Raw genomic sequence first — 15835 nt, 5'->3', positions numbered from 1 at the left:
GTTCTTTTATTAATCAATCATTAATTATTTTTTAAATTGCTACTGTGTGCTAAGAACATGGGGGCAGCTGCTACTAAATCATGTTTATACATGAATGCCACATGTTCTCAACCAAAAAGTGATTCAGGTTGTAATATGGCTCTCCTAGCTCAGAGGGACAATTTAGAAGTTAGGAAGGTACATAAGACCTTCTAGTGAGCATTAGATAGGAAGAAGAGAATATTATCTTTGAGACCAAAAGAGTAAAGCCATTCATCATCTAATCTTGCTTACACAAGGAAAAAGCTTTTAATTCAGCAAATATTATATACAGTATATTGCTTCCAAAAATATTTATGGATTTTGGTACCAATAACACTTTTATTTTTTGCAATTAGTTGATATTGAGCTTGTTGGTCTGTGAACCAAGAATACTTGAGTTCAAGTCCCCCTTCTGACACACATAACACTGATTATGTGAATTTGATCAAGTCACTTAACCCCAGGGTGTTCTAGACAACTCTATAAGACTGTAAGTTTCAGTGAAGGTGCTAACTTATTGGAGGGGATTTCTCATCCAAGAGTTCCCTATATCAATGAAATCTTAGATCTGTCACCTACACCTATCATTTAATTCATAATCTAGTTATCTCTTAGTTCTGAGGATGATTATTCAGTTTTCATTTATACCTTCACCTTATATTTCCTTTGGTGCCTCCCTTTGCAGGGCTTATTTGATTTCTAATCTTTTTCAGTGTTGCTAACAATATTAAGGATGTCTGGAATACATGTCCTGAACAGTCTCATAAAGATTTTATATAGATGAGAAAAGTAGGTAGGTGAGTCAGAGGCTACTTATTTATGTCTTCCCAATCGCCTTCTTCTGGTAGTAATACTGTCCATGCATTTTAAAAATCTCTTCTCCTTTTCTCCTTCCTTTCTTCCTTTCCTCTCCTACTTTTTTCTCCCCTCACCCTTTTCAGATAATCTTGAGAATCAAATTTTAGCTCTCTTAATGTTGTTCCTCCCACATGGATTTCCTTTGTATGTATTTTTTTGTGATCGAATCATATTCCTGTTTTCATCTTCTTAAGATCTCTGTCAGTTAGCATTTATTAAATATCTCTATTGCACCCCCCACCTTTCCTTTCCATATGCTGTGCAAAATGTTGGTGATACAAAGGAAAGCAAATCTTATCTTTTGTCCTTTTCTCTATTGAATCTTAAATTCTCTGAGTTAAATAACCCTCCAGTTCCTTTAAATTCTTATATGGCATAATTTTTAAGCCCCTCTCTGTTTTGATTGTCTTCCTTTGAACATGCAGTTTCCAGTTGGTTAGTTTCCTTCCTAAAATGTTGCATCCAGGACTGAACACAATACTCCAGATCATGGTAGACAGAGACTACAGTATCACTGGTCTCTTTCTGAACATTTTGTTTCAATTGATTCAACCTAAGATTGCAGCATATTTGTTGTGACACCTGCTATAATTGGTAGCTAGTAATATTCAGGAGACAGTTATTGACTAACTAGATAATGTTGGACAAGTCACTTAAGTTCTATTCCTTGGTTTCCCTATCTGTAAAATGGAAATTAATATCTAACTATTCCTATGTGGATATTATAAAGATAAAACTAAAAATGTTGTTAAGGTTAAAATGAGATAATAGATGTAAAATTTTGCATTCTCTAGATCTACAATTTATTATAGTCTTTTAAAACTATGAATAAAGATAATGTTTCCCCTTGAAGATTGCATAAAGATTTAGAGATATATCATTTTTGAAACATGAGAAAATGCATGGCTTTTTTTTTTTTTTTTTTTTTTTTTTTTAATTTTAGACAGCAGAAAATAGCTGACAGAGAAAAGAGAGCAGCAGAACAACAAAGGAAGAAAATGGAAAAGGAAGCACAACGACTAATGAAGAAAGAACAGAACAAAATTGGTGTGAAACTGTCATAACAGATGTTTACCATTTCCATTTAAAGGATTTTGAGCTCTACAGTATGAGCATCATTTGTATGGGTTTAAGAGTATTTTTAGAATACAAGCAAGCTGCTTGATTTCGATGTGTTCATCAGGCCATCCAGGATACCAGGATTCTCCCATTGCCACTTGAACTGCTAGTAGATGGGACTTAGACAAAATGAAAAGACTTTTAAGACAATATTTTTTTCTTCAAACAAAACAAAAGAAAATTGATTGCTGCAGAGAGATTATTGCAAATGGGATATACCAGTAACTCTTCAAGTTTGTATTTCTAGCTTGAAAAAAATTGGGTGTAAATAATTTTCTGGTGGGAGAACCTACTCTGCTCTCTATTATGCTTTCCTTCAATGTGTGTAAAAAATGAAATAAACAATTTTAAAAAATACTTTGTCTACATGGTTACCTATCCTGAACCAGATCTAAACTGCTATTTTAACTTTGTTTCATTTGTTTTACAAGCTGGTATATGCTTATGTTACTTTTTACTGAGAGTGGTATGCTTAATGTTAAAATTTAATGCAGCATTGAGGAATGTAAGAATTTTATTGAAGAAAAGCCATTGAATGTATAGTTTTCTTTCTAGATTATCATAGGCTTTTTGCGTCATGATTTTTTTTAAATAGAAAGTAATATTATCTATGTTACAATTTCTCCGGACCTCACTTTCCTTATTTCTAAATGAATGTATCAGACTATATAATTTTAGTGTTTTCTGTAAGCTATGACATTTTTCAATTTTATCAAACTTATATTGCATGTGTAACATAAGAAAAATTGTCAAGGCAGCTGTAATTGTATTGAACTTTTTTACATTTGACTTGTATATTTCAACAAATCTCTAGTAGAATTTCTCTTTAGGTTTTTAGAGATAGTGTATCTTGATTACTTTAGTTTCCCAAATCTATCAGTCTAACTTTTACAGATGCAGTAAGCTTTTAATTTCTAATATTTTTAAGCATAATAATAGTTTTTTTTTAGTATTAATTGCATACATTTGACATAATCCAAGTTTCCTATGTTAACTCTAAAAATATTTATTAAATTATAAAACAAGTCAAGATAGAAATAACTTACCATATAGGATTTAAATATTATTCTGAATTAATTTATTTGGAATCTCATATCATTTTAATTGAAAAGTTTTATTGTTGTTTATTTTTCTTTAAATTAAAAAAATTTGTGTGGCTACTAAATATTCCCTGGGAGCTAAAATACACCCAGGGTAATTGATCCATCCTAAAATGATTTGGGATTATTTTTCTTCACACTTCTGTTCCTGATTTCCAACATAAACAATCTTAACAAAGTAAGCCAATTCAATTATAGTATAATTGTAAAGCCACACAAAAAAAGGCAATCAGAAACCAATTGGATTTTTATGGATGGAGGACCTGTCAATGATCTGTTTCCAGCACCAGTATATGTTGTTACTGTTTTTACACAAAGCCAACTTTAACAAATAAAACCCTTTTTGTGTTGAAGCCTCAAAGAAAACCTTCAGAAGGTCAAATTAAATATCTGGAGTTTTTCTGCTGTTGAACTTCTTTTAGAACTCCAGTTCTTTGCAACAATCTGTTCCTCTACATCCCCTCCCCTAAACTCAGTAATTGCTTGCCTTGTATATTTTGCCAAAGTTTCTCTAGTTTTTAAGTTTTCTATTTAAATTAATCCATCATTAAATGTTTAATGATTGGCAGTGACTATTGTGCTAATTACAGAATGCAAAAAATATTCCATGCCCTCAAGAAATTTATAGGGGAGAAAACATGCACATATGAAAATTACTTTAAAAAATGAGTGGAGTGGGGCAGCTAGGTGTTGTAATGGATAGAGCACCAGCTCTGAAATCAGGAGGACCTGAGTTCAAATCTGGTCTCAGACACACAACACTTACTAGCTGTGTGACTCTGGGCAAGTCACTTAACCCAAATTGCCTCAACAACAAAATAAGTAGAGTGATGGGAGGGAAGGAAGGCAGAGCTGGTAGCATTAAGAGAGGTCTCATGTAAAAGGTAATCTTGAGCTTTCATTCACTTCAATGTACATATATATCTTTGGATGTTTGAGGATTTTACACATATCTTTTGGTGTAATTTTGTGTTTTTAAATCATTTTTGGATGAAATCTGCATGTAGATGATATACCCATGGAAGCTAATGAGAATACGAAGTGAGGTAGTGTACAATGGAAGGTCCTGGAGAGTACCTCAGAGGATTCCCTTAGTTTGTATGTTTTGGACAACCAGAAAAAGAATTAAGCAAGGAAAAAGCAGCATCACGAAAAGAGAATATCCACGGAGTTGAATGCTGCAGAAACATCAAGAAAGGATCAAAATTAAGCAAAGGCATATAGGTTTAGGCAGTTAAAAGATCATCACTAACTTTGGAGAGAGTAGTTAAGTTGAAAGATGAGTATAGAAGCCAGACATTTTAGAATAAAATGAGAGGAAAGGGAATGAAGGCAGAGAGTAAGTTTAAATGGCTTTCTCAAGAGTTTAACCAGGAAAAGGGAAGAGCCAAGGAAGTAGTAAGATATAGAAAGAGAGCTCAAAGGGATGACAGAATCAAGGAAAAAAAAAATATTTTTTAAATGATGGAGGAGATGATCTGTGTCCTTTTCTCTATAGACTCCCTCTCTTCTTTCAAGATTTACCTCAAGCACTAACTTTTACTTGATCACTTCTACTGCACCCTAAAGTGTCTGCTGCCTACAAATATGCTCATGTTTTCCCCGTCCTTAAAAAATATTCTTGTTCGTCTACTATCCTTGCTAGCTATCATCTGATTTTCCTCAGTTTCCTGGATAACCCCCCCTAAGAAAGTCATCATCCTGCCATTCTTCTATTAGGAGGAAAATTTTCTTATTGATATAGGAAATGTCTCTAACAAGAAAGAAAGCCACTTTTTCTCAAAGCCTGAAGGGAAAGAGGATGGAGAAAAATATTGTGAATTTTCAAATCTAGCAATAATTAGAGAAACTATTTGAGGGCACTAAAATTTGAAAGGGCAAAAATTAAAACATGATGCATGTGTGTATTATGTCTTCCCTTTTGGAATAGAAGCTCTTTGAGGATGCAAGACTGTTCCATTTTTATCTTTGTATCCCCAGCACTTATCACTGAGTCTGGGATCAAGTAGTTACATAATAAATTCTTACTAATTGATGACTTCTAATGACTGCTATTTTAAAATTAGTTAATTTATGTTTTGACAATTCTTTCACACTTAGAAGAATAGAAATAACTGAACTTGGTACTTAGTTACAGTAGGAAAAATTATTAAACTAGGAAATTGACCTCATGGTATATTTCATTGTTTTCTGTCCACCATGTGAGCTCATCCCACCTTTGAATTATGATAGCCTCCCTAGGACCTCAACTCACAGGCCAAAGTTTCCCTTTCTGTTCTGAACTTTTCTTAATTCTATTTTTACATTACTAATTTCACAGCATTGACTTAAGGGATGCTTGTCTGAGGCACCAAAATAAGTTGTGGATCTAATTTAGAGACAAGAATAAGCAGAGGTGAGAGACAGTTCATGAAAAGAGATAAGTTTTTGGAGAGAAATTATGAGAGAAGGGGCATAGGTACAGCTGTGAACTTAAAAAGAGTTCTACCTTTTTGCTTCCTATCGACCACTGACTTGAGAAAATGCAAGTTTTCAGTCTTTGCAAACCATGTTGATTCATACCTGCTGATGGATATGTGGTACACTAGTGTTTATGAAAATATAAAGTGTCCCAGATGGTAGGGAGATGTTAGTCTGGACTTAACATCTTGGGGATGAGGAAAAAAAGCAGGCATTGGCAACATTCCACCTAAGTGACATATTCTCTGACTGCATTACATGTTAAAGGGGAAAGTTCGGAAAACATTAACAATCTTTGGTTACCCTAAATGTACCAAGGATAGCACAAACTTCCCATCTTGTCACTCTGTTTTCAAAGGTCATGTAGAGTTGAAGGGATCTTTAGAATTCAACTACTCAAACCTTGCATTTTAGAAGGAAATTGTAGCCCTGAAGGACATACAAGTCTTATATACAAAATACAAAGACATACAAAGTAGATAGCAAGGATCATGGAAACCAGAGCAAGGAGGAAAATATGGAAGATTCTGAGCTTTATCAAATCTTTCTATTAGAGCTATTGAAGATTGAAATAGACTGCTTTATGACATAACAGTTATCCCCTTTTTGGGACTATTTTTCAAATAGAAAATGTGCATTTGTTGGAGAATTAATTGTAAAGGGAATTTATCAAAAATACGTTTGACTGCACCATCTTTGAGGTTCTTTCCTTTCTCAGCTTTTATTATTCTGTGACTATGTCAGTCATCTTCCACAGAACTTGAAACTATATTCTGTAATTAGGAGGTGATTGATAAATGTTTGAAGAAGAGAAATCCTGAAAAAAAAAAAAAAATGAGGCAAGTGCATCCAGGAATGGAAGATAGTCTATATGGAAATGTATATGGGTCTAGGGAATCATTGTTTAATGTATGGAATACCAGTAACCTAATTTGGCTAGAATGTAGTATATATAAAGAAGATAATTAAAAAGTCTGAAAAGTATGTTTGGAGCCATATTATTTAATTAAGTATATCAAATTAAATATAAGTAAATAAAAATGTGAGGCTAAAGATTTTTGAGTAGAGGAGTGGCCTGTTCACATACATGACCATGAAGATTTTTAAATAACCATTCAAAGAATGAATTGGAGAGACTAAAGTAATACAGAAAACTTGAGAAAATATAATAGTGCAGAAAAGAGTCAATGAGAAATTGAATTAGAGTCCTAACAGAATGAATGGAAGGAAGAGACTGAGAAATGTTTTGGATAAGAGGTAGAAAGCTGTAGGATTAAATCAAACAAAGATGATACCTACATTTTGAGGATAGGTGATTGAGAATTGAATTTTAGTTGCATCAACTGGCTCTGCTACATTAAGTATTAAGTTGATGTGACTCACCTCACTTCCTTGGGCCTCAGTTTCCTCAAGTATAAAATGAGGTATTTGATTCAAATGATCTCAACTGTCCCTTCCTTCTCTAAATCTATGATCCAGTAAAGTTGAGAAGCTAATTGAAAAGAAACAGCTCTTTTAAAAATGTAGGTTTTATTAGATTGGGACCTTAGAGGAATGTTGGCAAGTATTTACACATAATGATCTTCTACATGTTCTCATAACATTTCAGTTGTTTGAGAAACATACCAAAGATTAGAAAAAAACCGCATAGTTTATTCCGGTCATTCTCTTTCTTTTTAGTGAGGAAGTATTTAAGCCAATTTTGACTAATCAGGATTAGAATGTTAATTTTCTGGATAAGATAAATTCTCAGGTTTTCTGTAGAGTTGACTGTGGGATTTTGAGAGCCAGACTTACTAGTTATGTGATCTACATAATTATCTTTCACCTAGCCCTGTAGTTCAGTAGTTTGAGTAGTGGGCTTGGAGTTAGAAAGACCTGAGTTCAATTTCAGTCTCAGATACTTCCTAGCTGTGTGACATTAGGCAAGTCACAACCTCTATCTGACTCAGTTTCTGCATAATAATAATAATAATAATAATAATAATAATAATAATAATAATAATAGCTACCTCACAACATTGCTGGGTGGATCAAATGTCTGTAAAAAAACTTATCATTCCTAGAGCACAGTGGGCATTTAATATAAATACTTGCTTCCTTCTTTTCATGAATAAGAATAATCTTGACCTTCCTATTTTCACTTTATCTCTAACATCTCACCTTTATTCTATTCACACAACTACTACCCTCATTCAGGTTCTCATCACCTCTCAGCTAAATTATTGCAAGAGCCTCAACTCACATTTCCCACCACTCTAGAACATCCTTTACAGTTAAAATAATTTTCTCTTAAGCACAATTCTGACTACATGAGTTGCCTATTTGACTTTCTATTGACTCTAGGATAAAAAATACATAGTTTTCTGTTTAGACTTTAAAACCTTAAATAAACTAGTCCCAGCCTCAATGGACATTATTCCCCTTTCTATCTTTGCAGAATGGCATTTATACATCTCTTTCTTAATCACGGTATTACACCTCATATCTGTGCACTATCTACTCCCCATAGTTAGAGAGCACTTTCTCTTTTTTTCTTGTGTCATTTCTTTCTTTTAAAAATATGTGCCTAGGAATTCCCTCTTCCTTTAAGAGGCAGATTAGGCACCATCTTCTGAATTAAACCTTTCCTGATACCCTAAATACTAGTGCCACCCACTCTCAAACTATTTTGTATTTAACTACTTTGTATATATTTGTACTTGGTGTCTTTTTTATTAGCCTATAACCTTTTTTCTATTGGGAATTTTTTCATTCTTTGTACTTTATTTCAAATATCTTAGAACAGCATCAGGCACAAATACTTGTTGATCAGTAGATTGATTTTTAAATCAAAAGGTTGTAAGGAGAAAATAAGATAAAGCACTTTGTAAAAGATATATACATACATATATATGTATATATATATATATATATATATATATATATATATATATATATATATATATATATATATATATATATATATATATATGTTAGATTAAAAGGGAAGCAGTAAATTGGGGGGGGGGATTTTACATCCAAGGGCTCTGCTAAAATATATAGAGAATTGACTTAAATTTATAAGAATACAAGCCATTGTCCAATTGATAAATTATGAACATTCAAATGAAATTAAAACCATTTCTAGCCATGTGCAAAAATGCTCTAAATCACTTATTGATCAGGGAAAGGCAAATTAAGACAACTCTGAGACACCACTACACATCTTTCAGATTGGCTAAAATGACAGGAAAAGATAATGATGAATATTGGAAGAGATGTGGGGGATGAAGCCAAGATGACAGAGAGAACACACATTTCTTTCTGACCTTCTCTCACAACCCTCAGATTAATTCACAAATTCAGCCTCTGAATTAGTTCTAGACTGGCAGAATCCATGAATATTGGGAGTGTCACAAATTACCAGTAGAAGATAATTTCAAAGGTCACCAGAAAAGGTCTGTTTCAATCTGGCACAAAGGTGAGGCAGACCAAGTGCAAGCAGGTTGTGCACAGACACCAGTGTGGCTTTGCAGACCCAGGACAGTGAGATCTCCATGCTGGAGAATCTACAGGGAGGATACAAAACAACCCCAGTGTTGGCTACTCTGCCATGGTTGCAAGCCAGTAGATCAGTAGACAAGTTAGAAAACATGCAACACAAACATAAAAGGTAAATAGTGAACCATAAAATGCCAGAATCTCATGGGACCTAGCCATGCCCACCCAGCATGGAGAGTGAGTTAGCACCTCAGCATGCGAGTCCGTGCAACCCCTCCCACTTCATTGCCACTTGTAGAGGAAGCTTGGACAAATTCCCCTGCCCTAAAAACATATCTCAACTTTTAAAAAATGAATAAAAAAGCAAAAAGAATAGTTTTTATGGTGAAAGAAAAGAACAGATTTCAAACCCTGAGAAGAGACTAAAAGCCCCAAGGGTGATATAAATTGGTCCCCACACAAGCCTCTCCTAGAAGAAATTAAAAAGGATCTTTAACAAGACCTGGAAGAAAAATGAGTAAAGGAGATGAAAACTTTGCAAGAGGGTTTGGAAAAAGCATACAACTCATTAAAAGATAAATTTGACAAAATGGAAAAAGAAAACAGCTCCCAGAAAAATAGAATATGTGAAATGGAAAAAGAAAATAGCTCCTTAAAAAACAGAATTTGTGAAATGAAAAAAGGAAGAGATGTGGGAAAACTGGGATACTAATGCATTGTTGGTGGAGTTGTGAACTGATTCAACCATTCTAGAGAACAATATAGAACTATTACCAAAGGGCTATCAAACTGTGCATACCCTTTGATCCAGCAGTGTCTCCATTGGGCCTGTATTCCAGAGAGATCATAAAAAAGGGAAAAAAACCCACATGTGTGAAAATATTTGTAGCAGCCCTTTTTGTAGTGGCAAGGAACTGAGTGGATGCCCATCAGGTGAAAAATGACTGAATAAGTTATGTGAATATTATGGAATATTATTGTTCTATAAAATATTTCCAGCAGGATAATTTCAGAAAGAAGAGACTTACATGAACTGATGCTAAGTGAAGTAAATAGAACCAAGAGTACATTGTACAGCAATGACAAGATTATACAATGATCAATTCTGGTGGACATCCACCAATCACATTCAGGCCAGTTCTAATGATCTTCTGATGGAGAGAGCCATCTGCACTCAAAGAGAGGATTGTGGAGACTGAGTATGGAACACAACATCGTATTTCCAATTTTTCTATTGTTATTCGCTTGCATATTGTTTTCTTTCTCATTTTATTTTCCTTTCTGATCTGATTTTTCTTGTGCAGCATGATAATTGTGAAAACATGCATGGAAGAATTGCACATATTTAACATATATTACTTGCCATCTAGGGGAAGGGGTTTTGCAAGGGTGAATGTTGAAAACTATGCATATGTTTTGAAAGTAAAAAGCTTTTATTGTGCAACAAGAAAATGGTATTTACACACATGTATTGTATCTAGGTTATACAAGTAAAATGTATGGGATTGCCTGTCATCGGGGGGAGGGAGTAGAGGGAGGGGGGGATAATTTGGAAAAATGAATACAAGGGATAATATTATAAAAATATATATATAATAATTATTTTTAAAAAAAGAAAGTAAAAAGCTTTAAAAATAAAAACAAATAAGGATGAAAAAGAATGGACACTTCAGTATACCCTCTAAATAAGGGGATTTGGTGGGGGAGATCTCAATAAACTGGTAATTGGTGAAATACTGAAAATAGTATTTTGACATAATTTATCTTCTTTGTAACTCTATATGTTTTATTTCCCATCTTTAATCCCATCATTCTGTGAAGAGGTTCATCTAGAGGCTTAATCAATCAACCAATGGGATCCAAGACACCAAAAAAATCAAGAATCTCTGCTCTAATTGGCACATTTTGCATAACAATAAAATACGAGTAAATCAATTTTCATATAGAAGGAATAAGGAAGAGGCACAATATGTTTCCATTTATCTGGGGTGGTGGTTGAGAAATGTGGTTTTCTGATTAATTGTACATTCTAATCACTATGTGTGCCATCCATGAAGCTGCCAATATTCAAAGAACTAAAAATACAATAAAATGTATTTCAACTCATGGAATCTCATAGCCAGGAGATACCTTATATCCATCTTTTAATACTTAAATTGCGTTGATCATAATTTAACCTTTCAGTGAGCCAGAAAGGTCCTTGGGGGAATGCTTGAGGAGCATCATTAAAAAATCATAATATAGATTGTATATTTTGAAGGTGTAGGAGATAGGGTAGAATAGGTTCTGAGCCTTGGGCATATCCTGAAAACAGCTTTAAAAAATAAGCTCATTGGTCTTCTTTTCATTTATATCTCCTTAAAACCAGGATAGATTAAAACAAAACAAAACAGAACAACTAACTAAACTTTCCAGTTGTTTGTATTCTGGATAAATGGGAACTTTGATTTGTTTGCCCAGTCAGTGGCTGTAGCAGTTAAATCCTTTAGTCTATTGTTACTTTCATCTTTGAGGCTGACTCAGTATGCAATTGTTCTTATAAAAGCTTCACGAAATGAATACCCGGGAAAAGATTCCTGTCTTTAAAAAGGCCATAGAAATGATTCCAAATCTTTCTGAAGGAAAACCCACAAGACAAAGAGGAACAGACCCAAGTGCTACTTAGGCTGGGGATATGATAAATGCAAATCCCAGACTTTCCCTGCCTCCCCCAATCTCCCTTTCCCTTCTCTCCTTCAAATGTCAGAAACGCTTGGCATCTGAGTGGATTGCTGGGTTTTTGCCTTTCCCCCCCAAGCAGCTCAGTGTGGAAAGGTCAGCACATCCCTTTGGGAAAACTCACTTATAAATTAGAATGTTTGCACACATACAGTCCAGGAAATATTTAAAACATCCTTCCTTTTTAATGGGGTGAACAGATTCTTAAGTAGTACTGGATTCAATATTTTCTATCCTCTTGCCTGTTTGTACATTGCCAGTGCTGAAATCTGTGAGAGAGCAACCAGAGAAGAGTGTTGTCAGAAAGACCAGATCATCTTGTCAAAACCAGCAAACGCCTTGAGCTTTTGAAGGAAGGGCAATCTGTGTTCCATTCCTTATTTCCTCTATGGGATTTATTTATAGCAGCCTTTGTTCTGACTCAAAGCTTTAATTTTCTAAATATTGTAATGGAATTTCTGAAGCCCCAAATAAGGGAGAGTGATAACTGGCCCAATATATATCTTCTCTTGGTGCAGTTTTGAAACTAAGCTGATAATGTGAAACTGTCAAATCTATTATAGGTGATTTGCTTCTGTCTATTTATATCATGAAGACTGCAAGACATTAGGAGAAAAATATGGGCCTCTTATAAATAGCTGTCTCTCCTTTAACAATGATTATATAGTGGTTTATGGAGAATTCTTCTCAGAGCCATCTTCCTTTTCAGATTGAGCCAGTGAGGATCAACTCTCAATATGTGTGGTTACAATGGTTCCCGTTGTATTTTGTACGCAGAAGTGTTAGTCACACACACACACACACACACACACACACACACACACACACACACACACACACAAAAGCAGCTCTGATACAGAATTGGCTAAAAATAAATTTACCAGAGAAAATGTGAAGAACAGTACATTAGGCACCTCTTTGTAAATCCAGGTTTTACTCCTCCTTTAGGAAGAGGTCATTTTGAGGATGATCCCAGAACCATTTAGTTTTATAGAATTAGAGGCTGACATCAAAATCCCTCCTAAACAAATCCTTCCAAAGCTAACTATCATAACTGTAGGCAGCAGCAATTTTTTTTCCTGGATGGAGGCAAAAACAAATGAATAGAATTAGGGGGGGTGCCCTATAGATAGAGTCCTTCTGAGGAAGGCAACAGTCAATTCATACCCCAGCCCATAATTCCATTGGTATGGTGTATGGGAGAGAAGGGAGAGTACCTCCAGGAAGAAATGCCAAAATAATCGGGGTGAGAGAAGAGGAGGAGAGAGGGAACAGGATAGGCATTCTGGTGGAAGAAGAAAGAACATGCCATCTCCCAATCCTATGTCAGCACACTGAGATTAAAATACTTTTTGCCTTGCTCTAATTACATTTCTATAGATTAAAATTGTTAATGTGTGGAAGGTATGTAAACATATATGCATATGAATAGAGATGTGAACAGAGGCTCATTTGAAATCATAATGCCTAGGCAGGTAAAAATTGAGCTTACCATGCAGGAAGTCCAAATTCTAACAAACTGTGAGGAAACATATTCCCATTCCCATTTATATTTTGACACTATCTTATTTGTAAACCAAAAGGTTTTTCAGAATTCAAGGACAATAATGAGTTTGGGCATATCTAGAGAAGGGCATCCTGGATGGTAAGAAGATCAGACATCATGCTATATGAAGAGTGATTAAAGAAAAAGAGAAATTTTGACTAAAAATGAGATCTTCCTTGTGTTGAAGTAATTGAACGATTGTCATGAGGAAGAAATTTATTTCTACTTGTAATAAGAGCACATTACTAGAATCAATGAGTTGAATTATTTTAGAGAGGTCAATTTCAATGTAATAAAAGGAGAGGGAAACTTCCTGGCAATTAGTGGATCTATATATGGAATAGGCTATCTTGGGTTATACTAGAGGTTACTGGAGAAATTCAAATAGAATTTGGGTAAGCTACTTGTCAAAGATATATCAGGGATTTATGCTTTAGGAAGGAATTATCCTAGGTGAACTTTAAGGTGCTGACAAAGCGACTGCTCAGGTCTTTTGCTTTCTACTAAGAGTCACTGAATTTTGAAAAAGTAATACTAAACCTTCCAAGATTCTCTTTCTGTTAATAGTAGCAGCCAATGTGCAGCAGGAAACGCAGGACTTCTGGCCCTGATGGAAGAACCCTGGAATTTGTGGCAATCTCTATTCACAATTTTCCCCTTTTCTCTCTCTTTTCCATGTAAAAATTCAGCTCTTTATTGGCTGACTTGAAAAATAATTATATTTAAGGGAAATCTGAAACCTAAATTTTATTGATGATGAACTCCTGGAAAGCTGGATGGGGTTAGTAGAAAGAGATTGCAGCATTGATGGAATTAGTCTCTGAGGTAGAGATAAGGAGAAGGCTCAGAAAGAGATCAGTTTAGCTTAGTGGTCCCATCCTCCGTGGAGGTTTCCCCTTCTTTCCTTTCCTTTCTCTCCCCTCTTCTCCTCCCTCCCCCATCTTGCTGTGTCCAGCCAAGAAATGCAAGTTATGTCAAGCCCCTGAGACTTATTCTCTGTGGAGGTCATGGCCAACCTCACCTTGCTATATCCTGTCAGAAATCCCGGTTATGTCCCTGAGGTTAAATTTTCCCTATAAATCTATTTATGGACCATGCCATTTTTGCTGTACTTCTTTGAATCAGTCCACCACTACTCTGTCTCATGGTCTTTTCCCCTTACTTCTCACCTATGCCATGTGGTGTCTCTCTTAACCCCAGTACACCTTATGGTGTCTCCTCTCAGACCCTACTTATCCTCCTAATTAGCTAACACTTTTAGGGTGTTAATCCCTTTTAGCATTTAGTCTGCTAGTTAAGGGCATGTTTCAATCTCATGGGGTGTTCCCTTTCTCCTCACTAATTGTGGGTTCTACTAAGGAACTTGTCCTTTCCATAATTAATTGTTAAAACCCAGTTCTTGCTAACTATATGCTTTTCCACTCCATTTCATATTTATCATTCCTGGTGTCTATTTTATCTGTTCATTTTTGTTGTAACCTCTTTTAAATAAACCTACCTTTTGTCAAAGAGAATGGCTGCTGTGAATTCTTCACATAACCTTGAACCCCAACATCTGATGCTTGGCATGGATGATCTCAATATGAAACTCCCTTCATGTAGGGAAAATTAATTTCCAGGGCAGTTTTAGTATTTTTTCATATACCCTAAATGCTACTAAGAAGCAAATGCTTTATCTTTTTATAAGGAAAATTCTTTGTGACTTCCTCTAAAGTGAACCTTAAAGGGTTCTTTCAGTGACAAAAGTAGATTTACCACAGGGTAATCATGGCAGTCCCTGTACATTTCAATCCCAGTGAGGCCAGAAGGCAGGGTGGAGATGGAATCCTTCAAGGGCTTAAGTAGGCAGTCCTTTGGTCTTATAATTTTATGTTTGGTTCTCTACATTTAATGTATGAGTCACTTTCTAAACATAAATCCAGGGAGACTCTGCATGGGTAATAAGGCAGACATCCGGCATATTTTGGACTTCCTGGTCAAAGGGGATAAAGGAATGGGTCAAGTACCATTCCTTTCCCTCTCCTCAGCTTCTTTCCCCTGTGTGGACCAGTGGCTAGACTCTCTTACCCAAACTGACTACCTGGAAGCATCTTCAGATACAAAATAGGAAGCATTTATTCGGTCCTTGCAAGGAGAGGTCCAAACATGCCAGCTGAGCAGACCCAGAGCCTCTCAGCTTCCATCTCCCAGCACTGTGTGCCTGATAGTGAACCAGAAATGTTGAATTGGTTAAATGGTAAAAGACTTGGGTTCATTGGATGGATTGAAAAGAAAGTAACCATTGACCAATGCTTAGCAATGCTGTGTATTTCCTGTGGGTCATGTAACTTCCTAAATCTAGGAGGTCTGACTTCTGCCCTACAGCCCTTTGAGAATGGGGATCACATAATTTCCTGAAATTTAGGCTTAGGGTCTGACCCACTCTATCTTGGAGACTTTTTGAGAAATCTTCACCCGGTCTCATTCATCCCTATTAAAAAAACAAAACAAAAAAAGACACAATAAATCAAAAGCCAGACTTCTCCTGGCA

General features: G+C 35.3%; 1 protein-coding gene across 2 annotated transcripts in view; it reads left to right on the top strand.

Annotated features, from left to right (window-relative positions):
* EBAG9 (estrogen receptor binding site associated antigen 9) overlaps positions 1–3666 on the top strand; it is a 43391-nt gene extending 39725 nt beyond the window's left edge. For both annotated transcript variants that reach the window (XM_074266951.1, XM_074266958.1), the window contains one exon: positions 1823–3666. In XM_074266951.1, coding sequence (XP_074123052.1) covers positions 1823–1943 — 121 coding nt within the window. In that variant the 3' untranslated portion in view covers positions 1944–3666. The remainder of the gene's footprint in view (positions 1–1822) is intronic.
* The last annotated feature ends 12169 nt before the right edge of the window (positions 3667–15835 follow it).

Source organism: Sminthopsis crassicaudata, chromosome 1, assembly GCF_048593235.1.
Source record: "Sminthopsis crassicaudata isolate SCR6 chromosome 1, ASM4859323v1, whole genome shotgun sequence".
Classification (NCBI taxonomy): domain Eukaryota; kingdom Metazoa; phylum Chordata; class Mammalia; order Dasyuromorphia; family Dasyuridae; genus Sminthopsis; species Sminthopsis crassicaudata.
This window is presented reverse-complemented; position numbering and strand designations above follow the sequence as displayed.